The 25,302-nt window shown below is 41.6% G+C and overlaps 1 protein-coding gene across 6 annotated transcripts in view; it reads left to right on the forward strand.

Annotated features, from left to right (window-relative positions):
- NRXN3 (neurexin 3) overlaps nt 1-25,302 on the forward strand; it is a 1,344,032-nt gene that overhangs the window by 1,139,877 nt on the left and 178,853 nt on the right. For all 6 annotated transcript variants that reach the window (XM_090033813.1, XM_090033814.1, XM_090033810.1 and 3 more), the window contains one exon: nt 22,831-23,002. In XM_090033813.1, the coding sequence (XP_089889939.1) occupies nt 22,831-23,002 (172 nt within the window). The remainder of the gene's footprint in view (nt 1-22,830; nt 23,003-25,302) is intronic.

Consider the following 25,302-nt stretch of genomic DNA (forward strand, 5'->3'; position numbering starts at 1 on the left):
AGAGGACAGTTCATAGAACTGTTGCACAAGCTGCCTTTGAATTGGAAACTATAGGCCCAGTCATGTCTTGTGCACATAAAAAAACCTGCCTTCGAAGTCAAAAGGTTTGTCAGTATTATCCATGGACTGTGGGATCAGAGCATATGGACCTAATTTTCAAACATACTAAACACTTGAAGTTTCAGTTGACTTAATCTGAAGTTGTGAGTATTAACAGTTCTGAAAATCAGAGCCTATCTGCTCAGTATTAACAGCAGGTGGCAATAGGTTTGGTTCCTAAGGTGCTGAGTTGGCTGTCCAGTTCAGTTCATTGAGCCTATGCTAAGCTCTTTGGAATACTTTTTTCCATAACAATAAAATCAATGAAGTAAAAAATAATACCCAGCGTCACAGCTCAGCTATTAGCTTAATTAAAACAAAAGTATTTAACATGATACTGTAAAAGTCAACAAACCAAAATGTAACCAAGTGTAACTTAAATATACTGTTTAAAAGCCATTGCATTTAGCACTAATGAAAGTAGTTGATTTCTCAGCATAGGAGATATTCACCTTTGACAAAAGAAGGACTTTACCACTGTAGAAAAGAGGGGAGTTTACATCCATTTGTTCTGTGACCTCTCTGAGATAGAACAGAGGTTTATCACTGGCCAATGTGGTAGTACATTGTGATGTGATGCCTGTTCTTGAGGAGCTAGCCTAAGACCCCAAACCCATTTTAGGCTACTGAATGGCAGTGACAACTTTCAGTTACTCCTAAAGTTGGCTGAATTCAAACTAGTTTGAAGTATGTCTCAGTGTTATTTTGGGGCAAAGGTTCTTATTTAATGTGAACCAGTTCACCCATTCATTTCCCCAATCCTGTCCTTTTTTTCTTGTTCCATCCACTTAGCTTTTTCTCATGTACCTAACTACTCCTCTTACTCCTCTCTCATTCCAGTTCCATAAATGTATTTTTCACTTTTTTAGTCTTCATGGATTGGTACACATTCAGCAAGAGAATACCCCCACAATTACTGCACTGTACAAGAGGGAGTGTTGATATTATGTTGTACTAAACGTAATGTTATGCAAAACCCAAAGATAGTTGAGACAGAAAGGAAAGAAGAAGAATATATCAACATGGGATGGCAGAATTAAATTAGAAAAATTGCTCAGGACAATAGGATTAGCCTGCCTTCTCCTCTGAAACATACCACAGGATCTTCAATGCTTGTTATTGGTAAGGATCTTGATTTTATGTCAACTTGAAACAATGACACTTCCAGATGATGTATAAGGGCTGCTTGAGTTGCACAGAAAATATTTCCAAAGAAAGCAAGAAATCTTTGATTTTTAGTCAGTCTTTTTGGGGGGGGTGTTCCCTAATTTGTCAGTACAGCAATAGATAAGGGTTTCTTCAAGTAAATCTAGGGTAGAGCTGAGGAAATGATACAGCAACCCAGGGTTAAGGTGATATAGGGGATGAATTCAAAGCAAAAAAATTCCAAATCCAATGTACTCCTAGTTTAACCCCTGGAGTCAAATGAGTTGTGCCAGAAATGAGTGATGCTTTCCCTCATTAACTACCCAGTTGACCTTAGCCCACATTAGTAATGACAGAAAACCACTATCTTCTTGCAGCTGTCTGATAGTCTGTAAGAAATGAATTGGTGGGTCTGAGTCCAGGTCCTAAACTATAGTTGCCTACTTAGTAAAAGCTACCCTTATAGATAAGCCCTTAATTGATTACTTCTACTGAAAGGCCAAGGATACCTAGAGCTTGTTCTTATGGGATGGTAGGCACCTGGGGAGGCAGGCAGTATGGCTGGCATGCAGGAAGTTTCCACTATTACTGTACTATGCATGCAGTTAACTAGAAAATAAGAAATGAGGGGGGCAGAGCCCTGTGGGTGGGTGACCCCCCCTTGTCCCTTTGCTTCAGGGTACATATGATCAAGACATCAGTTAGCTTCTAGATTTCCCCACCTTCAACTCCCTAATGTCCTGAAGAAAATCATAGCCATTAACTTCAGTTAAATACATTTCAAATAGTTCTTTTGTCCAAGCCTTGGTGGTGCATGATTTTAGGCTTATCCTTTTACTGTTTTCTTTTTCAAGCCCCTCAGTTGCCTACACAAACAAAGCTACATTTCAGAGCAGTACTGTGTTTGAGACATGGTGGAGGCTAGTAGGTGGCACACTTCCAAGAGCTGCTTGAAGCCCCAGTGTTATTAAGCACTGCTGATAGTACTGAGTTTGCCATGCTGTGAATGCATCTTCATTTAAGGGAAAAGAAATATTATCTGAGCATTAAAAGCAACAAAAACAATTTAAGCCCAGGGTCTTTGAAATAAGTGCATTCTCCTAATGCTCAAGTGGTAGGTGCATTTTAAAGGTTTGGATTAGAACCAAATCACTACACCTGGAGATATTTTCTTGGATCTCTTCTTGTCCTTCTAAAACTGTAGCTCTTGCAATGAACAGCCTTGTAGGATGCTCACACAGACCAGCTGTTCAGTGCTTCTGGCCTGTCTCCTCTGCCCATGAAGAATTAACACCACATGCAGGATCACTTCAGGCCTTTTCTTTGAGGCACCGTTTATTGATAGAACCAACAATCTTCAGCAAATGCTAAAATATAGCAGTTCAGTGCAAATCTAACGGCTAACTTTTTCTATAAGCCAGAGCCTCTTGGCTCATGGCAGCATATTCCCACTCCTCCTAGGGCATGCATGCACCAACTTTGTAGCATATTCGGAAGTACTGCCTTGAAACACAAGCATCCACTTGCTTCTGCTCCATGCACACCAAATCCCTTGCATGAAGAAATGTAGCCATCTAGCATTCTTGAATGCATCCCTATGAGCTGGTCTCTCAGGTGGTCATTTTGCCTCATTTCTGGGTATTGGTATGTGTGGAGTGGGAGCATATAGGTAAGTTATGCTTCAAGGGAGCTCTCTCAGGGTAGTCCCAGAGGCAATACTGATATGCCCTTAAAAGTTGGCTTGCATATTTTCTCTTGCTTTGCTTCATCAGTATTAATAAGAATCATGAGTTCAATAGGAACCCTTCTGACCCCTTCTTAGCTACTCCCTTTTGGTAGGCACAAGCACTTATTCTTAAATGGCCTGTGCTTCAGATCTGGGCTGACTGGCCCCTTAGCCTTTGATAGAAAAGGGTTCCCTTCTAGATATCCTTCTGTCAGTTTTCACATTCATGGGCAACTGGTTAATAGCAGTGCACTGATGGCTTAGGAAGAACTCCAGAACGTGACAGCTCTCAGTCAGCATAAGATACATGACCCAGTGTCCTGCAGTGTACATGACTATGAAGAATTCATACCTAGCTTTGTGAGACTGTTTCTTTCCATCTCTATCATACCAAGTGTTTGCCAGTCTCTCCAGGAGGTGGGATGATGTCAGTCTTGCTCCTTTGTTGATAGAAACTTAGCAAGGAGAATGTTCCCATGTTCTAGGACTACAGTAGTTTGGCAAAAGAAAAGACCTTTGGACCCATCTATCCCTAGCATCTTCCTACCCTAACAAACATGTGGCACATTAGGAAGCTGTGCTAAGTGTGACCAGGCTGTGGTACTCATTCCCTACTGGCCTCTTCTGGCAATGGGGGCTGAAATCAGAAACATGAAAAATTTCAAACCAACTAAAATATTCTTTTTTGTTGTTGAAATTTTTAGGACGAAGGGCCCAATAAAACTCTACTGTGCACCAACTCTTACAACTCCTTGTAGTATTATTGTTTTTCCTTGATGATCATCTCTCTTCATACACTGACACTACCATATGGCACTTGACTAAATTTAATTTGTGTGGGGACATTTGAGATAGAAGCATTTCAATGTCCAATTGCAGTGTCATGATATTTTTACTTTACTAGCAAACTCCCCGTCAAGAATCATTGCGGGGGAGGGCAGACGGGGACTGAGGCCTGCATCTGCCCCCCTGCCCCCTGCCGCTTCGGGGCTGGGCCTGCTTCTCCCACACTCTGCTGCAGGGGCGGGGGAGGGGGGAAGGTCAGCAGTGCTGACCTTACCTCCCCTGCTCCATCCGCTCCATCCCTGCCATCATGGTGGCGCTTCACCACGCCGCCGTCTGTCCGGAATGCTGTTGGAGCGCTCCGGTTGTTTCAGACAACCAGTCAGAGTGTAAATAAAGCATTACGGACAGACAGACAAACTAAGTCTTGTATAATATTAGAATCCTTCAGAAAAATTACAAACTAGGTGGCCATCCTTAAATACAAGATGGGATCATATGAATCATATTCAGGGCTTGCAGTCCACTTCTCTTTTGTCACATAATGCAGTCACCACTAGCACTGGAGCTTAATTGATCTCATGTGGGTCAGAAATCTTAACCCTGTATTATTGCTTGATTTGACAGAAATATATCTATTTGCTGAAAGAGAATTTTTAACTATTAACATCTTAATGAGAGGCAGAGAGCAGTTTGAGGAGAAATGGCATTTATTCAGAAGGGCATTGAGATTCCATAAAGACAAAAAAGGGTGACAGAAATCAGACATGGGAACTCACACTTAATTTTCTACTTTTTCTTTCTGTTTCTTTTACAGCTCTAGCTTAGGGAAAATTAAAACAAGGAATAATCTCCAGGTGAAGATCCCATGCCAACATTTCTACCTTTTCTTTGTCCTCCATTCTCATAATTCTGTAGAAGTGCTGACTGCTCTTTCCATTACTTTGTGTTGCTTGCTAAGCTCAGCTGTAGGGAACATACCACTAGCATTGGTCAGCCAGGTGTGACATAACCCTTTGGACCTGTCCATCTGTATATGTATGTATCCTGAGAAGCATTTTTCTGCCTGACTGCTGTCAATCTTGGGATTGCCAGCATATTAGGGGTTAAATGATGTTATATATCATTTAGGGGTTAAATGATATTATTACAGTATTTCCTGAGTTTTTTGTACTTGACTGTTGTGAACCAGCAAGTCCTTACTGTTTGCAGAGCTGGTGGGAGGTACTGTCTCGAAAGCCCTGAAGTCCACAGTCCTCTGCCCACAGAGTAGGCCCAAGACACAGTAACAGAACAAAGCTTTCATCTCATTGCACCACCATCTTACCTTACATAGGCCTGAGCAGACCATCAGTGAGATTAAGATGGCATTTCATATTCCATGAGTAATCCACTCTTTGCGTACCAGAAGGGAGGTCAGTTAGTAGCAACCTCCTTTGACTCAAACATCCACAAATGCCATTACTGAAGGGATGGTGAGACCTATTTCCAAAGGTAGGAGGCTCTTTGGATACCCTTTGCCCATGCCCACTACAAAATCTTTGCTGTTCCAGTGCATAACAAACACCTTCAGGCAAGAAGACTCAAAGAAGACTAGTGTGTATTAAAGGCTCTGGGGAGGAGAATCAAATTGCTGGGGATTTCAAGGAGAAGCAAGCGTGGAAAAGAGCACAGCTACCTGAGAAGAAGGAAGACTATTCCAGATGGGGTGTAGAGCCATTCAGAAAAAGAAAGGGAAATTAGAAACACCATACCCACATAGGGGCTCAGAGCAGAGTTTAGAGAAGCAGTATCTCTATGGCGATTTCATACAAGTGATGTTTCCCTGCTATAAGATATAGAGATCAAATGGGGCGTGGGCTCACGTTTTGTTCTCTAAAATCCTGCAAAAGTTGGAGGAGGATTCCTGAATGTTCTTGTGGAATCTATGTGGACTGGCAGCCCTCTCTTCTCCACCCCGTAGTCCCAGTCCCTATTATGTTTCTCCATAATGCTGCTGTGACTTAGGTTTCTAAAGATCAATTTTCCAAAGCGCTCTGTGTCCAAGCTGTAACAGGGATTTCAAGGAACAAGCATGACATTCTTTGGTGGCAGTTCATATGCATTTGACCCCAGCTGGTCCTGCCCTACCAACTGCTACCTGGATGAAGCCAACAGAACTGTTCCAGGCTTTAGCTTCAAAATGGAGTCCTGTGCACCAGGGTTTTCTGTTTTCCTCTTTGTAGGCAGACCAAACAGGTGAGCAGCAGGAATGGAGCTGAAGTCTGAGAGAGGGGGTGGAAATATAGGGGGAGGGGAACAGAGCAATCTATCAGACCAGCTTGCTAGCCATGATATCATCTTGCTTTCAAATTCCCTTCATCAGCTGTTTGCTGTATCCCTTTTACAGTCCCAAACCCCCAATGCCATATGCCGCTATTCCCATTCTTTGGTTGCATGAAGTCATTCAGATGGCTAGTTAAGCCATCCCATCATCCCTCTAGGTAGAAACAGGCGTCAGCTGATATCATATTTGTACTGCTATTAAAATTCTTATCGTGGCACAAATGATGAACAAATAGATGTCCCTACCCTTCGTTGCACCACATTAGTACCATGAAAAAACATGGTTTTAAATAGAGGCACTTTATTGTTGTGGATGTCTGTTTGCACTGTGATGGGAGAGTGAATGCAGCCTGGAGCTTCCCACACTCTTCAGCTGCCCCCAGGCAAGTGCTTTGGGAGCTTGAAGGGCCTAATTCTGTACACACTAATAATTCCCATGCAGGATTGGGCTCCTCAAGCCCTGGGAGTACCTTATAGGGATGTGCCCTGGGGAATCTTGGGCAGCCTCTCTGTTAGTGGGAAAAGTCACAGTTCCCCTCTTACAGAGACCTGCATTAGGAGCTGCACAAGCAAGTCTCTGTAAGCAGAGAAAGCCTGCATAGGCCCCAGTATGGAGGCACAGGAGCTGGGTAATCCCCAGCAGAGGCTTAGGTCAGTGTGGGTCCTGGCAAGGAGGCATGGGGTAGTGCTTGAGCCAAGTAATTCTCAGCACCCTGTGCCTCCATGCTGGGACCCATGCTGACTCATGACTCCTGAGAAAGGACGGGTCAATGCAAGACCTGCCATGGAGACACAAGGCACTGGGGATTCCCCAGGTCCTATACCACCCCAAGTCTCCATGCCACCCAGTTGGGACCCACCCCATCCCATGCCTCTCTGTGAGGTGGCATAGGACCCAAGTCCTGACAAGGAGGTGTGGGGCAGTGGGGGACACAGGGAGTCTCCAGGCAATGGAACTTATTGCCCATTGTCCTAAATCAGGGCCCACTCTAGATCCACTTTATTGGGCAATTACTGTTTTTACCCTCTCTCTCATATCTCTGTTTGTATTTCACTCCACCAACCTGATAACCTTTGTAAGGAAGATTTTAACTATGGACTGTCTGGAGCTGAAAACAGTAAAGGTGGCAGAGGGACACAAAAAAGGCAGAAAAGGCACTAGATGGAAGTTTGAGCAAGAAAAGTGAAGAGAGGAGGGCTGGAGTTGGGAGAAAATAGCAGCAGAAGTTCAGCAGGCTGCAGTGACGTACAACATTGATAGTATGGACAAGGAATCTTTTATTTGATATCAGAACCATCAGGAAGAAGGGGGAGAGTTTCATAGAGCGAAACAGGGCCAAATGGTGGGGAAAGGAGATGGATTTTAGTAACAGAAGGTTATATAGTAATCTGCTCATCAACCAGATGGGAACAGAAATGAAGATCTAAGGGGTGACAAAGGTTGTAACAGGAGGTCGAAATGTGAGACGCTGGAGACAAGTGGCAAGATATAGTGAAACTTGGATCTGCAGAGAAGTCCTTTCTAGAAGGTACAAGCACCAGGTCTGGAGTGTCTTAGTGTGTGTAGGAGGGGGATGTAGAATGGACGTCATACCAGAGGGAGAGGTAGATGGAGCAGTTCAGAAGGTAATACTTTAGCTCCAGAATGAAGAAGCGTAATGAGAAATGTGAGCAGTGCACGAAGACTCATAAGACAGAGAAGGAGCCTGATGCAACACTCCATCAAAGCTTGAAGTGTGGATAAAAGCTCTAGTTTTTGGAGCATATATAAGTGGCAGGGAACCTTTGAGCTAAGTATCCATTACTAGTAGAGCAGAGGTTTTAAAAGCAGTGCTTCAGCATTGGATATTGGTTTTGTGAATCAGAAAATCATGGTCCACTTGAGCCTAGCAACCCATCAAGCTTATATAGGTAACGTATAGGCTAGTTTTTCTGTCCTCAGCATGCAAAAGGGGGATGTAACACCACTCACAAGTCCTATCTCTGACTACCCAGGGCAAATAAGTACTTGCCCATTTACAGATAGGTTGATTACGGGCCTTCAGCATGAATCCATGACCAGGCTTGCGTTTACAGCTTTGGAGCCAAAGTGAGACAGCTTAACCTGCCATTATGCCCCATGTTTTTATATGCATCTTAAATTATATATAATTGTTGCTATTTTAATTTTCTAACAGTAGAAGAGATTCTTCTTCTTCACAGAAAGTTAGTTAGAATCCAGCAGACATTCTTTATGGGATTATAATATTTTAAAAATAAATTATAATTGAACCTAAATGCACACAATAAATACCCTGCCATGGATGCTGTCTCTTTGCAGGATCAAGATGAGTCAGAGAAAGAGTTCCAAGCCTTTGCACTAAGGGAATGTGTAGTCTTGCCACAGACAAATAGAAATTCAGTTTGCTAGCTCCTGGTTTTTTCCTTTAATTTCCTAGCTTTCCAAATGATTACAAATAGGTTTTTTTCTGAAAGACTTCTCATCTCCTCCTCTGCCTTGAGAAGGGAAAGGGCCAGGCCTTCATGTGGTCTGGCCTCCTGCACCTTATCCTTCAACTCACAGATTCCCTTAAGGTTTGTAGGAAATCAGGAGGCAGCGATCATCTCTAAGATTACTCTTTGCCTCATCTTCCTTCTGACCTTTGTTGAGCATAGGATCTCCACAAGCCGTGGTTAGTTCCTGTGCTGTGGCTGCTTCACAGGGTAAACATAGCTTCAGGCTGAATTAACTTGCTGTTTCCCATCCAAGTTCAGAGAAGGGGAATCTAGAGGACAGTCAGAAGCTCCATGAGCCTCATGTCCTCAATTTTCCCCCAACACTCCAAAGAAGATACCCCTTCATGATGCATGCCGTGTCTTATCCTATGGTGGAAATTCACAGACAGTGAAAAAAAGTAGAAAAGAGAATTAAAGTTACTGTGTTGACTTCGTTGCTCTTCACTTTTGTTCCTCTCTCACACCCCAGAAAAAAGACCCATGGTAGTATGCTGTGTTCTTGATCCTCCTGTGAAACATGCCATTTCTAGTCACAAAGACTGCAGGGCGTCTAGTTCACTCTAGGAGTTCTGATTTAACCATCATAATACAAATGTGACATTGGTTTGCACCTGCTACTTTCCTGCCAAACAGCTTTATAGCAAGCAGATTCCACAGCACACAACATGTAGACAAACAGACAGCTCCCATGAGCTTCCATCCTGGCTTCTAATCAGTAACCCCCCCATGTGTCTCCTGCTGGAAACACAACAACCCCACTTAAGATGTTGAACAGCTTATTAACTCTCCATTGAGAGTGTTCTCTGAGCTGACTCTGGACTTTTTCTGAAGTTTGACACTAAGAACCCAGACCACGTTCATGTGCAACACAGCCAGGAAATGCACTAGAGTGGAGACAGCTGAATTGAAGGGTTCTTTGGAGAAAGCAGCAGAAAGTACTGAACACCAGTTAGCAGGGGATCACAAAGAGTGTACAAAGTTTGTGGCAGGCATAGCTGCAGACAGGGAGCATCAGTGGCTTTTGTATTGGTTATATGCTTACAATCATCTACATATAAGATATGAAGTGATTCAAGGTTCCCACAACCATAAAATCTTAGGCACTGTCATTGAGCAAGCCGAACCCTGGAGAAAGACTCTGGAGAACTGGATTCTATTCTCAGCTTTGTCATTGGCCTGCCCAGAGACTTTGGGCAAGACTTCTCTCTCTGTCCCAGTTTCTCTACTTGTAAAATCGGGGTAGTGATACTCACTTCCTTTTCAAAGTGCTTTGAGCTCTATGAAGAAAAATCATTATATAAGAATTAGGCATTATTATAACTTCTCTTATTTTTTGACATCACTGGCCAGTATTTCCATGTCCTAGCCAAGCATCTCTCCCACCTAAGAATCTCACACAAACCTTTCACCAAGCTGCTACACATCTACAGAGTGATCCACTTTAGGAAGGGTCTTATTTGGGCTGACAGAACAGGTCTCCTATTCTCAAACAACAATCCATTTTTTCTTTTCTTGCACAGATTCAAAACCCAAGGAAATTGCTCCTCGAGAAAGTGTTATAAACAAATAAGGTGGGGAATGTCTTTCATTAGAACCTGGCTGGTACCCCAATACAATTTACAAAAAACCTCCACCAAACTGTGGTGAGCCTGGAACTAAACACTTACAAAACCTGGCTGCGTTCTTTAGTCCCATATGATTCTACACTACTCATCATCCTGCCAATTCTTAGCTGCCCATTGAACTGAACCTTAAGTCAACCCCCTTGTTTGGTTCCAGAAAGGAAACACAATTTGTATTTACAACACATTGTTGATTTTATATATAGTTTATGAAATATGTTATAAAGATTTCAAAAGGAATACAGTCCCTGGGTACATTAAGTTCTATCAGTGTTCCATAAGTTTTCATATAGTGGAGAAGAAGAATATTTTTATGAATAGAAATGATTGATCTGTTTGGTACACTAAAATGCGTTGATTACCTGCTGTTGTAGGTTTATGTAAGTGGGTACATTTTTCCTCATAAGTCAATTCCTTCAGCCACTTGATCATTTTTGTTGATTTTCCTCTGAATTCCCTTCAGTTTGTCAATATTCTTTCTAATTTCTTTCTTTCTGTTCTTTCTATTCAATAGTCTTTGTAATGAAATGCCCAGTACTGAATGTAATACTCCAGCTGTGATCTTCCCCAACCCATACTGAGAAAGACTAATTCATACTAGCTTTGTGACAATTCCTTTGAGTGTGCGTTGTTGTAGTACTCTGTGACTCAGCAGCGCTGTTTATGAGTAAGCACATAATGTAGTTTATAATATAACAAATAACATATAGTACAAAACAAAAGAACATTTATATGGATTAATATTGTTAAAAATCATTTGCTACCATTGCTATTTAGCCTACTATACTGTAGTTAATTGATTGTGACAAATTGGTATGTGTGTTCACCTCTCCTATCAGACAGCAAAGTGTCCTGTTCTTTTGACTTCCTCCAGACAAGTGCTTATTTTTCTCCAGGGTATGAGCTGAGACAGACAGCTAGCTCTGATTGGTATTATAGAGTGCACGATGCATTCTCTGTCATCATACAGACATCCAACAATTGTGCTGACCCTCTTGATATGGAAGCTTAGCAGTTAAAATATTATGCAGTACATTCCAAGCCATCTGTAAGTATAAGTCTTTCTTGTTGTATTTTGTGCAACTGCTGGTTTAGCTTCTGTCAGCTTCAATTGTCTGAAACAGTCAGATGGTGAGTTATGCTTTCTCAGGAGGCTCTGTGAGATGGAGATTTTTCCCCAGTAAGATATTTGCTTCCTACTCCTGTTTCTGCTCTTGTTCCCATCTGAAGATGACCCTACAGCCAGTAGCATTGCAGTCTTTTCCTTTCCAGCTAGATGTGACTCTTTAGAGACTGATTACAGCTCCAGATGAGAAATAAGATGCTAGGGAAGAAATATAGATATATACACACAGAAACACAAAGGGCTTGTATTTTGCCATATGACCCCAGTAATAAAGAACAGGAGTAGCAAAAGAAATAGACTATATGACAAAGAAGCAAACTTATTTCTACAAGGAACTGGCAATGGACCCAAGTCTCATTGTTCAAACCCTAACTTTGAAGTGTTCTGAGTTCAGTGTGTGTCATATGATACAGTTTGGTTTAGCCCATTAAAAATCTAAAGGCCAGCTGCAAAGTTCATATCTGGCTCTGATCTTGTCCAAAGTTTGGTAGTATTCAGCTCTAAAAAAAAAAAAAAAGAAAAAAAAAAGGGTTTCTTAGGAATTTCCAGGAAGCCTCAGTGAGTCTTTAAAGCTCTGTCTGTAGCAAGAAAGGTCAGTCTCTTATTAGAAACTTCCATACCCAATACTACTTTGAGGAACATATTGCCAGATAGGATGGGTCCCTATAAAGTAAATTGTTCCCAGACTATGGGAACAATTTTGCCATATGAAAAGACTACAGCTTATAAACTAACAGGTAGATATTGTGTTTTCATTTGTCCCTCTTGAGTTCTGGTAACTTGAGAGTTCCTTTTTTCAGTGCTATGTCAATATCTAGTCTGATCTTCACTTGCATTTGGGACATATGACGAAAGTGGATAATCTCAAAGATGGAACCTCACCAGCTGTTTGACAACAGCTGTTTTCCCTCAAATTAGATGGCCTAAACACACTTGAATATATATTTGCCAGATTTACCAACTTACTGTTGGGTGGCAGGAAATTAATCTTGCCTAAGATCACAACATGGAAAGCTTTCTTTGGGGGAATGATACTGGGTGGTGAATGGCAACAAAAAGAAGTTTCACTTAAAGCATACAGTCAATTAAGCTGTTCACCTGGTTTCCCATCTGTGGAATCAGCTAAGAGAGTTTGAACATCAGTGATTGCTAGGGTTTTTTCAGGAGGCATTGTTTGTAAGCAAAAGCAGGTACATGTGTTACAGTGTTCCCATGGCTCTGTGAAAATATAGATCAAGGGAACTCACTGCGAGCATAGTCACAGTAGTGCTGCCATTATACAGGTTGATCGGATAATTACTATTAATTGTTGATATTAAAGCAGCATCTACAAACCCCACGTAAGATCAGGGTCTTATTGCAGTAGGGGTAGTACTAAGCAAATAAATTTTCAATCTAATTAAACAAAGCATAGGAAGAGAAACAGAGGGGTGAAGTTAGTGGCTCAAGGTCACATAGTGATCAATGGTAGAAGTACCCTGTCCACCAAACCATACTGCCTCTCTGCAAGTAAGATAACTTTTAAAAGGTTTCAGCTGGCATTAGCAGCATTCCATTATGGGAATTACAGAAACTTGTTGTGCCAAACTCATTCCTAGGGCAACTCCATTAATTTTATTTCTGAATTTTGCAGAATGTATGGGAGTGGTACACAGAAGACTTAGCAGGCCCTGATGATTTGGCCCAAGAAAAGCTTTTGTCTCTCATATGTGCATTTTAGTTGCTGAAAATCTACAAGTATGTTTCAGTATTAAATTAGTTCTTCCCAGTTGTTATAAACTTATACTAGAATACAGCTTCTCAGATATTGTATTTAGGTTGCCTCTCTAGGCACAGTGTTGCAGAGTTGCAAGGATAGATTTGTCCTGACTGACTGAAAGGAACTCATATTAGACAGAAAGCAGAGCATGAGAGGGAGGGAGAAAAAGAGAGAAAAGTTGACACAGCAGTTGAAGGAGGCAGTAGACTCACATTGCATGTGGTGGTCAGATTGTTTTTCTAAAGATTGTGAGGATGTTTGCCCAGAACATTTTTCAGTATCAGAAGGAAAGGTCTACTGGTTTAATGATAAATTTCTGACCTTTGACCTTTTAGGATGATAGTTATAGTAATGATATTACTTAAGGCCTACACAGTGGAAGAAGACAGCTCACCAAGAGGGAGCAATCAGATTGACTTGCTAAACTGGGCATAAGCAAACTATGTGTTTTAATACAGACAAATGTGAATGAATGCATGTCATAAAGAAAATAGGCCATATTTTCAGGGTGGGAAATTCAGAAAAGAATGTGGAGTTCGTGGTGGGAAATCAGCTGACCAGGGGCTCCTTGTGTGGTTGTGGCCAAATAGGTTAAGGCAATCTTTAAATGTATGAAAAGGGGAATATTAAGTGGAAGTAGGGAAGTCATCATGTCAGTACTTAGCACTTGTGACACCAAAGTACTGTATCCAATTTTGGATTCCACAATTCATGAAGGATCCTAAGAAACTGGAGAGATTTCAGAGAAGATCCATAAGAATGATTAAAGGATTGGAAAACGTGCTTTACAGTGAAAGCCTCGAGGAACTCAATCTACTTAGTTTATGAAATAAGATTAAGGTGTGAATTAGAATCAAACATAGGGCTAGAAGTAACCTCAAGAGATTGCTTAGTATATTCCCATACAGTTGTCTACTCTGTTTTTCAAAACCTCTGAGAAGGGGCTCCATTACTACGCTACTTAGTCCAGTGGTATCCCACCCTAGCAGTTAGGTAAGATAATGGTGGGGGGGTGGAATCTGTCAACTAATAGACTTAATCATAGACTGTAAGACCTGGCATGGAGAATAGATATTTGATAACAGAGGTCTTCTCAATTTAACAGACAGATGTATTTCAAAGATCCAATAGCTGGAAGTTGAACCAGCATAAATTCAGACTTGAAATAAGGTGTACATTTTTAACACTCATGGTAACAATGTATCAAGGAGTCCTGTGTATTTTGCAACACTAGCAATTTTTAAATCGGGATGGGAAGATTTTCTGAAAGTTATCCTGTAGTTGAAATAGGAATTAATCTAGGAGGTCTTGTGGCCTATTTTATACAGGAGGTGAGACTAAATTATTGCAGTGCTCCCTGCTGAGTTTATAATTTCTAAATCTGTGAAGAATGACCCTTGTTAAAGCCATGTCTGAAAGAGGTAGTAAGTAGGGCTGTGTGAAGCTTTGGTCCCTGATTCAGTTTGGTGGGGATTTGGCATGATTTGGCACAGAATCTCTGAATCTGGATTGAATCAGAGGACCCTTTAATTTATCCAAATCGATTCTGAGAGATTTGGAAAGATTCAATGATTCAGACATAGACACAACTTTGAATGTTTTTTCTACATACCTCTAGGTAGCAGGCAGCTGGTGAATGCTGCAATGCTGGGGTGCATGGAGCATCCCACAGAAGTATGGGGGCTCCCCACCGCACTCAGCAGCAGACCCAGAAGTTATCCAGAAGCACTTCCGGTCCACTTCTGGATCCATCGGGGAGCATGTTGGGCTCTCCCCCTTCCCCCCCCGGCGCCCTCCCGGCTTGACAACTGGTGCCTCCTTCATCTGGGGGGGCAGCTGGGGTCCCCCCACGGCCGATTGCTGAGCTGGAAGGCACAGGGGGGAGGCAGCTCACTCCCCAGCAAACTTGGAAGTAGACCAGAAGTGCTTTGAGTCCACTTCCAGGTTTGCCGCCGACCACGTAGAGGGCCCCCCCGCTCCTGTAGGATGCCCCATGCACCCCAGCATTGCAGCTTTCACAAGCCATGCTGGTACCTCGAGGTATGTATAAAAAACATTTAAATCTGTGTCTGTGTCTGAATCACTGATTCTCTGAATCAGCATTGAATCTTCAAATTCGGATTTGCTGAGTTAAATCGGTGACAATGATCCGAGTCAACAAATTGAATTGCTGTCCCTGCTTTGGGCTGAATCCAAATCAAATGGGGCCCACTTTACACACCCCTAGTAATCCCCATTTATTGGGTCCCATACAAACTAGGCAGTCCAAACTAATACCTGATGATGACTGATGCGTATATACTACCTTTCCCCTTAACATCATTTGATCTGCTTCTAGAACGCCATGGAAACCCCTAATTAAAAGGTTTTCTCAGTTCAAAAGAGCTCTAGGTCCCACCATTTCTTTGAGAGTGTGCATTTATTAGTTATGCTGTCCACCAGGTGATTGTGTCTTTAATTTAATCCATTTAGGATAATATGCTATTTCAGCCAAGAATTTATTTTGCCCAAGGTGTGAGATTATTCATATGTCATATGCTGTTTTCAGATCAATCTCTGAATTATAATAAAAATGTCACCAAATGTGGCCAGAGAAGAGTAGTTATCACACATCCTCTAAACTGTACTGAACATAGACTCCATAACTGCCCACATTCCACACATCCAATGAGATATGGACCTGGGAAATGAAGAAAGACTGTCAAAACTATATCCAGTTAATGTTACTGCTCAGAAGGAGCCAGTTGGCATAGGTCTGTATTTTGCTTTCCCAGTCAATAGAGAAATCTCTGATTTGCTGCTTACAGTGATGGAGCGTCCCATAAAACTATTTGACAGTGTTGCAATTGGTACGAGTGTCCTCTGTGGAACATATAGCTATCTATAGCTTCAGTTCTACTGGATGCTTTACTCCACTTAGCACCATGGTGCAAAGTCCCCCAAAACCACAGAAAAAAGCAAGCTGCCAGCTGGACTAAAATTGAATATCCGATCACAAAAAAATAAAGGCTGTACAAAAATGAAGTGGAAAAAATCCCCAGAAGGAAGAATAAAAGCACTTCAGTCTCTTTTAGATAGACTGCAGAACTAAGGAGACTGACCAGAAAGAAGCTGCTCTGAGGAACAGCAATGTCTGTGCTTATAATAGAAACAAGGCTGTTTGCCTGGGCTTACAAGATGAGATATTGCATGTGTTTTCAGAAATAAGTTAACAGAGCCCTCATACAAGGAGTGGTGGCTTGCTGTATTACCAAAAGGGCTCATATCACAGTGGAATAAGGGGAGCATGATCAGCACTGACGTTAAGAAAGAGGTAATTAATAATACTGTCTGATGGCTTGTAGTTTATGTGTAATCATGCGGGAACCATGCAAAGAGGGAGGGAGGAGAGAGGCTACACAGTTGCAACTATTTTCATAGATGAGGCAAAATGATACATGAGTGTGAGGGTGAAACTATTATCCTTGGATTCTGGTTGACTCTTGTGTTACACTTTTTATTCCCCACCCCCTTCTGTTTTATAAAGGAAAACAAAGAACAAGTAGCAGGACAAATTCTGCTGCCATTGCACCAACAAGCTTCAATGAAGTTACTATAAATTTATGCTGATGTAGCAAGGGATGACATTTTCCCCTTTATCTGGGGTGCTCTCTCTGTCTTGATACTCAAGGCCAAGCTCAAGCACTTATTACACACAAAAATCACTGAGAGTATATGGCTGATCTTTGTGTGTTATGTTTTAATTTTAGGTTGAGGAAAATAGGGAAGTAAGAACCCAAAGGTAAGTCCCCAAAGAGAGAGCACAGTCCATGTGTACCACTTCTCTAATATGCTCCAGCTGGTTTGCCTGAAAGAATTACTGCCACCCCAATTCCAACCTCCATCCCACAGAGATAGGCAGATGCCTTAGGAATCTGGAGGTTCAGTACAAGGCCCGTTGTATAAATACTAAATAGCAACATATGCTACACAAAGTGCTTACATACAAACAGAGACCAGTGCTCCTGTAGGAAAATTTCAGAGTAATGGAAATGCTCTGGGGCTCACTTCCCAGCATTTCCTTTATATTTCCCCCCTCAGACAGAAGGAGTTTGAGGGAGTAAAGGGGTTTCAGGAAACTTGAGCTTGCAAACTGAACCCTCACATTGCAGAGCCCCTTAATGAAAAGAAAGTTTAGAGTAAGCAAGGGATTGTAACCCTGTGCACTGATAGAGTCGTGGGGTCCCTCAGAGCTTTCATCCCGGAAATGAATTCAATGGATCCAGGGAACTTCGGAGCTTCTGTGCTACTCACTAACCCCATTGCACTGTGCTGCCTTTGAACAACACTGCTCTCCCTTTGCCTTGTAGGTTCTTCTATCTTTCATTCCACTCCTTGCCCTAAAGATGAAGAGAGAATATTACTTTCAGTTCCTAAGAAATCCTTTCTCTTCCTAGTTAATTCTCATTTCCTCTTTGTAATATATTTGCTTTTTGGACTGCTAAGACATTGCAAGTGTTATGATAGGAACCAGCACCAATACTGTGTTTACCATTCTTAGAGCTCAGAAAGCTGGTGACCATCATTTCCATTTCAAAGGATTAGAAAATGTTATTCAATGAATTGCTGAAAGCCCCCCAACATGTTGGAAGGGGTAATTGCTCCCAGTCCCCTATCTTCCAGTGCTATACCCTAACCATGCCACCATTACACTTGGTGGTTACCAAAACATCTTGGTCGGTCTCTGTACATCTGTCCAAAAAACACTGTTGTACAGAATTTTGAGGGTTTGGGGGAAAGGGTACAAGCAGAGTGTTCAGAGTGATGGCTAGTATATTTTCATAGTATCATTTGCTTTCTTTTCTGTATATAATTTACCTGCTTTTCATTTCTGAACCACATATAATTTACTGATATACATATAATTTATCTGCTTTTCTTTCTTCATACCTGATTTCTTGTAGTTCTTATGACAGAAGTTGGGTTGTTTTGGTTTTTTTTTGGGGGGGGGGGGGGGGAAGGATGGGAAAGTGGGCAATGAACAAGGAAAGGCCAGGGCACTTGATAGAATGGCATCAGGCAAAAAAAATAAAGAAATGCAGATGGGACTCTGAGTTATTTCTAAATAAAATTGTTGTTCTTAGTTGCCAGCACTTGATGTCACTCAAAGTTTTCAAAGAAAATAATAGAGGTAAATCAATGAATGGAAGCTCACCTTGACATGCGGAGGTGGCTGGGGTATCTAGGTGAATACTGATATGAAGGAAAGAAGAAGTAGGCTGCCTATTAAAAATGCTTCTGGGCCCTCTGAGAGTGTGTGCCTTGTATGCTCTGGGCTGCCATGGATTCAGCTTTTGTTTTGTTTTGTTTTGTTTTGTTTTGTTTTGTTTTGTTCAATACAAAACAAATGTTAGAAATATTGGCAGCGAGGTAAATCATCCCTTGGCTGTCAGAGCTTTGCCAGCCTATTTCAGCTCACTGCTTTGTAACTTGTGAAAGAAAATCTAATAACTTAATGTATAGGGAAAGGAATGAAGGAGGCTGAGCCCATCAAGAGCTGGGTGTTTATTTTAGCAGTAGAGGCTGTCTTTCAAAGGCAAGAGGAAGGATAATTTTCTTCAAGGCTCAGCTTTAGTATCTGAAGCTCAGGGTTCTACTCTCCACCCTGGCACGTGGCCTTTGGGAGAGCCTCTGATTTTCTTGTACGTTATAATGAGGCACAGTAATGTAGAACAATATGCATTAGAATGGGAGGGAAAGGCTGAGGTTTACTCATGGTCTTGTTCTTTATGAGCACATCTACACATGTGCTTTAATGTGCAGTAGCCTATTTTACTGTGCATTAAAGTGTTGTGTAAAAAACTGTGCAAATACTCCAGTGCACTGTAAATAGGCTACTGTGCATTAAGCATCACTAAAAAAAACACACACTTTCACTACTGTGCATTAGGGCAACTGCGCATTAGGGCAACTTGCATTGGAGGTACTACATTTAAAGTGCATTAGAAAAAACACATTAATGCACATGTAGATGCACCCTGTGTTACTTATTTATGTCTCTAGACCTGAGACTTTTTTATCTACAGTATAGTAGTTCATTTTTGTAAAGTGCTTTAATATTATGGATAACAGTTGCCGTGTAGGCACAAAGTACTAACTTTAGAAATAATAGGCTGGAATATTACATCAGTACTTAGAGTTCTTATGGAGTAGTATCTAACCCTGCTACTAGGATTAGCACTGCTAATTCTAATTGGAATATTAAAGTATTGATGTATGGGTTTCAACCTCTGGTCTTCAGTGTTTACACAAAGCTTACTCAAGCAAAGCTCTCCTTAAAGAGGTAATGAGAGCTTTGCTTGCATAAAGACCAATTGATCTGGCCCATTATTATTTTTATACACTTCTAGACTTCTGAGTCCCAGTGAGGACCAGACACTGAAGAATCAGAACACTTTGAGGAGGGCTGTATTTCCTTTGGATGGGGGAAGGGATAGCACCTGACCTCATTTTAAAGTGACCTCTTGTGCCTGCTCTCGGGTGTGTTCTGTTGGAACTATCACCAACCTTTCTGCAATGAAAGAAGGTTTATTCCTTGAGGATAGTGGAAAAATATAAAAGGTTAACTGTGAGATCCTCTCTAAAAGGGATAAGATTCTATAAGCAGTGTTCTGCGAAAGTGTTCAGATGGAATCAGACAGCAAGCATTGATTATCTAGTCTCTGAATGTGGTTATCTCTCTTCAAACAGGGTCTGATTACCAGAGAAAACGGCAAGTAAATGATCTTTCAGCACTTTATTGGTCAGTCTTTTACTGGTGAATAAACGGTCCTGTACATAAAGAAGGTGCCCTCTGTGACCAGCACTAAGAATTTCAATAGACTGAACAGCAAAGATGTCCCCACTCAATATAATAAAGAGAGAAAAGTAGTTAGCCATATTAATCTGAAGACAGGCAGAAGGCAGGGCAGGCTAGCACCTTAGAGACTAACCCATTTATAGAGTCATAAGTTTTCATCAGTGATAGTCTGCTTCATCAGATGCTGTATTGAATCATAGAAAATTAAGGTTGGAAGAGACCTCAGGTCATCTAGTCCAACTCTGGTCAAAGTATGACCATCCCCAACTAGATCATTCCAGCCAAGACTTTATTGAGCTAGGCCTTAAAAACCTCCAATGCTGGAGATTCCACAACCTCTCTAGGTAACCTGTTCCAGTGCTTCACTACCTAGTGAGAAAGTTTTTCCTAATATCCAACCTAAATTTCCTTTCCTGCAACATGAAACCATTGCTCCTTGTTCTGTCGCCTGCCACCACTGAAAACAGTCCAGCTCCATCCTCTTTGGAACCCCCCCTTCAGGTAGTTAAAGGCTGCCATCAAATCTCCCATCTTCTCTTTTGCCCGTTTCCCTCAGCCTGTCATAAGTCATGTGCCCCAGCCCCCTAATCATTTTTGTTGCCTTCCTCTGGATTCTCTCCAACTTGTCCACATCCTTTCTGTACTGGGGTGGGGGGAGGGCTAAAACTGGACATGGCCTCACCAGTGCAGAATAGAGGGGAATAATTACTTCCCTTAATTTGCTGGCAATGCTCCTACTAATGCAGCCCAGTATGCTGTTAGATTTCTTCACATGGGTTCACTGTTGACTTATATCCAGTTTACTGTCTACTGTAACCCCCAGGTCCTTTTCTGCAGAGCTGCTGCTTAGTCAGTTGGCCCCAAGCCCATAGAGGTGCATGGGATTTTTTCTTCCTATGTGCAGGACTTTGCACTTGTCCTTTTTTAACCTCATAAGATTTCTTTTGGTCCAATCCTCCAATTTGTTGAGGTCTCTCTGAATCCTAGCCTACCCTCCAGCATATCTACTACTCCCCGCAGCTTGGTGTCATCTGCAAACTTGCTAAGAGCACTACATCCCATCTTCCAGGCTGTTGATGAAGATATTGAACCATACCAGACCAAAGACCAACCCCTGGGGCACTCCACTTGAGACCAGCTGCCAATTAGACCTCGACCATTAATTACTACCCACTGACACGATGATCCAGGCAGCTTTCTATCCACCTTACAGTCCATTCAGCCAACCCATATTTCCTTAGCTTACCTGCTTGCAGCTTGAAGTAGCATCTGATTTCATAGGCCTCAGCCTACTTTATCTTATGCCTCTCTGACCCAGTTGGTCTCAGAAGTGCCATCCTCCCCTGGCTTCTGACAGTATAATAAAAGCTTCCAAGTATTTTTCTGGGCAAGGAGGGATAGGCTGATTATTCCCAAATGAGACTTTGATGTATGCATGTACATGTGGGTGTGCATGTCTGTGTCTGAATCCGTTTCTGTCTTAAGGGAGTAGCAGTTTATCTATCTAGTATTTTGGGGGAAGGAGATAGAAGAAATTCTCATGGGAGGTAAAACCAGGTTGTACGTGTTGAGATCATTCCTTTAAGATTTATACTTTACTATTATAAGGAGGGAGGGATAAAATCAGGACACTTAACTTGTCACAGTACTAAAGTTTGCCAGTTTCCATAATGATTGACTTCAGCTCCAGAGAGATTTGTGGATTTTGTTTGTTTGTTTTGTTTTTTGTTCTGTTCTGCCTCGCCATCATATTGACTGGTGCTGCATTGTCATAATTTTGGAGAACTTACGTAAAGGAGTCTATGAGAGATACAATTTGTGGGGGAAAGACAGAGAGTTTTGTGGGGTGCTATATGTTTGAGGGGAATCGGGGAAAACCATTGTGGATGATGCTGGATCGGAGGGGAAATTGGGCACAGGGGCTGTGGAAGATTTCAGGTGCAGGCAGAGTCATGGAGGACTGTGCAAAAGGGTCTGAGACAAAAGAGCTCAGCAGCATCAAAGAAAGAGGCTCAGCAATAGCTGTAGGCAGCCCTGAAAACTGAAACACTCTGTTTGTCCAAGCAACAACTCTGGTACAGTCAGCAATAGAGCCAACTCCACCCATCAGTGTGCCTGAGACTTGTTTTGGATAAGCCCTCTCATGGTGTAGAAGCGGGGACTACTTTCTATGGTCATTTTAACCTGGAGTACTGCTTCTGAGTCAGCCACTGAAAAGACTGACCAGTGACAGTTCTACTGCTGATCATTTTATAATGTGAATACTTAGCAGTTGTACTGAAATTCCTGTGGGAACTGGTAACATGGGCCAGATGGGAACCTATGGAAGTCCCCATATTTTATTTATAAGTTTCTGCCCCAGCGAATCCATTTCCTCCATTCCCATAGCATTTCAGGAGTCTAGGAGGATTAGCTTCAGTGCATTGGCCAAATTCCAGTTTGGATACTTATACTTTTGGTCCCTAAAATTCTCCTTTTTGACTTTTTTCAAATAAATCTGTTCTGTATCATTGGTCCAGTGTCATGGCTATGTTTCAGTAGTGATTAAGCAACTCATTCCAGTCAGTGGGGTTGTTTCCCAAATAACCATTCATACTTCTCCTTGGTTTTCTACCCTCAGTTCTCGATTGTCCCTGGAGCCATTTTGAAGGAAGACATAAATCATGATCCTTAGGTTGATGGTATTACGAGCTGATATTAAAGAGTGGCTCAGATGAAGATATTTGCATTGCACAACCACAAGTTGTATTGGTCCTATAAAACCCCAGAATGATGCTACTACATATTCTTGAGTGCCATCTACTGGTACTTTATCCATGTTCTAATTGTTTAGAAATATATATATGTAGGATAGTCTCCTAAGAAGTGATAACTTATAAATTGTTGTTTCTGGTTTTCTTTTAATTACAGGAGCAAGGCAAGATTGGTGTTGTCTTCAATATTGGCACCGTGGATATTTCTATCAAAGAGGATAGCACCCCTGTGAATGATGGCAAATATCATGTGGTACGCTTCACTAGGAATGGTGGCAATGCTACACTTCAGGTGGACAGCTGGCCAGTGAATGAGCACTACCCAACAGGTATATGTTTGACCAAGAATTCTTGCTTTCTTTCTCTTTTTTTGTCTATCCAAACCTTAAAATAAGTGTTACAGCAACTAAATCATAAAACACTGGGCACTATTTGAACATTCAGCACTTTATCTCCAGGAAAAAAGACTTGGGTTGAGCCTGATCCAATGTAAAGGAAGCTGAATTTATCAGCCTGGTTCCATGTGTTTGCTAAGCTGGAAAACAAGCTCTCAGATCCAGTGCCTCCTGTGTAGGGAGTGATCTGCTGCATGGTAATATACAAATGATCCTGCAAAATAAGAGGTCACCGGGCATGTCTTGACAATCCAGAAGATCACAGTGGATTTGATAAGAAACTTTGATTTGCTACTTGTGGTGTTTCCTAATTAAAGAGAATATACAACAGAGAACATGGAAAGAAGAATGGTGGTTTACCTTATCTTCATGCTTATTGTTGCCTGTGTAGATAAGGACATAAGGAATGAGGAACAGAGTACTTTCAGTGAACAAATACTTGGGTAGACCTCCTCTTCTCCTCCACCCCCTTTCCCTAAGTTTTCAGTTCCTGATTTCACTCTTCATATGCTGGCCCTATTCAACCAAGAGTTGACACAAAAAACAGCTGAAATGAGCCAGTTTTGGTTGGCTTATGATTACACACCATGTGAACTTATTTAATGTAGTTTTCACCCAAAACTATAATCCAAGGGTGATATAGGGTAAGAGGGACCTATATATGACAGTTAATGAATGGGCAGGTACAGAGGACAACTACCCATATGTGGTACATGAATAATGAGGAATCACAACCCAGAGACCCTTTTCTGTCACTGCTGTTCAAGGCCAGAGTCACCAGAAAATCAAAAACAGGCTACCTTTATGTGGTTCTCACACTAAATCTTATAAGTAAGAAAAGGCTCTGTTACATGCATTGATGAAAAAAGCAGAAGAACAGGGAGTTATTCCAGAGACATTCACGGTCTTCATGTTACTTTTTGGTGCCAGGGTCAAGCCATGGTCTTCTCAGCAGCTGCCAACCTTTATTAAATCCAAGCAACCTCTGGTGTTTCTCTTTCAAGTTACACATCACACACTTGGGGTGAAAGAAAGGATAAATTTTCTGATCAGCTGAAGGCAATTTGCCGGTAGAGTAAGAGTCTCCCACAAGCCACTTAGCTTCAAAGTGTGTCACTCAGGAGATATATCCAGAATACATTGTGCCTCATTGTTTTTCCCTAGACACCAGTAAGTCACTCTGAGAGTGCCATTTCATTTCTACTTTTTGCTCAGAAAGTGAACTCGGAGGCTTCATATCTGTGCGAAGTTCCTTACATTAATGTGTGCCAGCTCCATCATGCTCAACATGACATAAGGTCTGTTGATGCTTTCTGTTCAAAGGGCATATTCTTCAGAAGCTTTGGTTATGCAGAAAACAATGCTAGATACAGTGAATTGAGTTGACCTCACTTATTCACTGGCTAGGAAGGGTGGGATGGCCAGAGAATGTCCAGAATCAATCCCTCTTTTCTGTGGCCTCCACTAGTTATTTCCACATCATCTACCTCTGGGCCAGTTACAGCCAATTACAGCCTGTAACAACCCTCTGAATAAAATTCCTTTTTATGTTAGTTACTGTAGTTAGTCCCCTAAGGCAAAATAACAAAATATTCTGTTCTCCGCTTTGGAGTTGCTGATTTTTCTAAAAGGGATAATAAATCTTGCTTGGGAAATATTATAACTACATCTTCTGCTGCTGTCTTAGTTAAAGATCTGCTGTGTTTCCATTGGGAAATTCAGGGCTTCATAAAATCAGCATTAGCTGCATGCTCTTAGCTCATATTGGGTGCACAGAATTGTTCCCCAAAATAAGATGTTTCTTTGTATTTCAGTAAGGTTTCTCTGTGCATGCAGGGACACCATCTCCTGGGTATTTGTAGGCTATCTAAATAAATATATTTTAAAAAAAGGTTGAATAGAAATTTGCAAGTTTCAGTGCTTTTAGTGGGCAATAACAGTCTTGATTTTTAAACCCCAAAATTGAGTTTTGGTTGCTAGTACTACATACTACAGATAGAGCACACATTAGCATTGCTTTTAGTGGTTGTTGACATAAGCCTTAACCAAAATGTTCAGGAGAGTCAGCGCTGGGTCCATGTTTCATGATGTGGTCCTATCTCTGCCAATCTCAACAGCTTGAATCTTCAGGAATATTAAATTAGTGACCATATTTCAGTGGAGATAGTGGAGTGGAGTGCAGATAGGGCCCTCTTCAAGAGATGTTGGGTTGAAATATGGGAAAGGAATCTAGT

Source organism: Crocodylus siamensis, chromosome 2, assembly GCF_052110815.1.
Source record: "Crocodylus siamensis isolate JL-2025a chromosome 2, ASM5211081v1, whole genome shotgun sequence".
In the NCBI taxonomy this organism is placed as follows: Eukaryota; Metazoa; Chordata; order Crocodylia; family Crocodylidae; genus Crocodylus; species Crocodylus siamensis.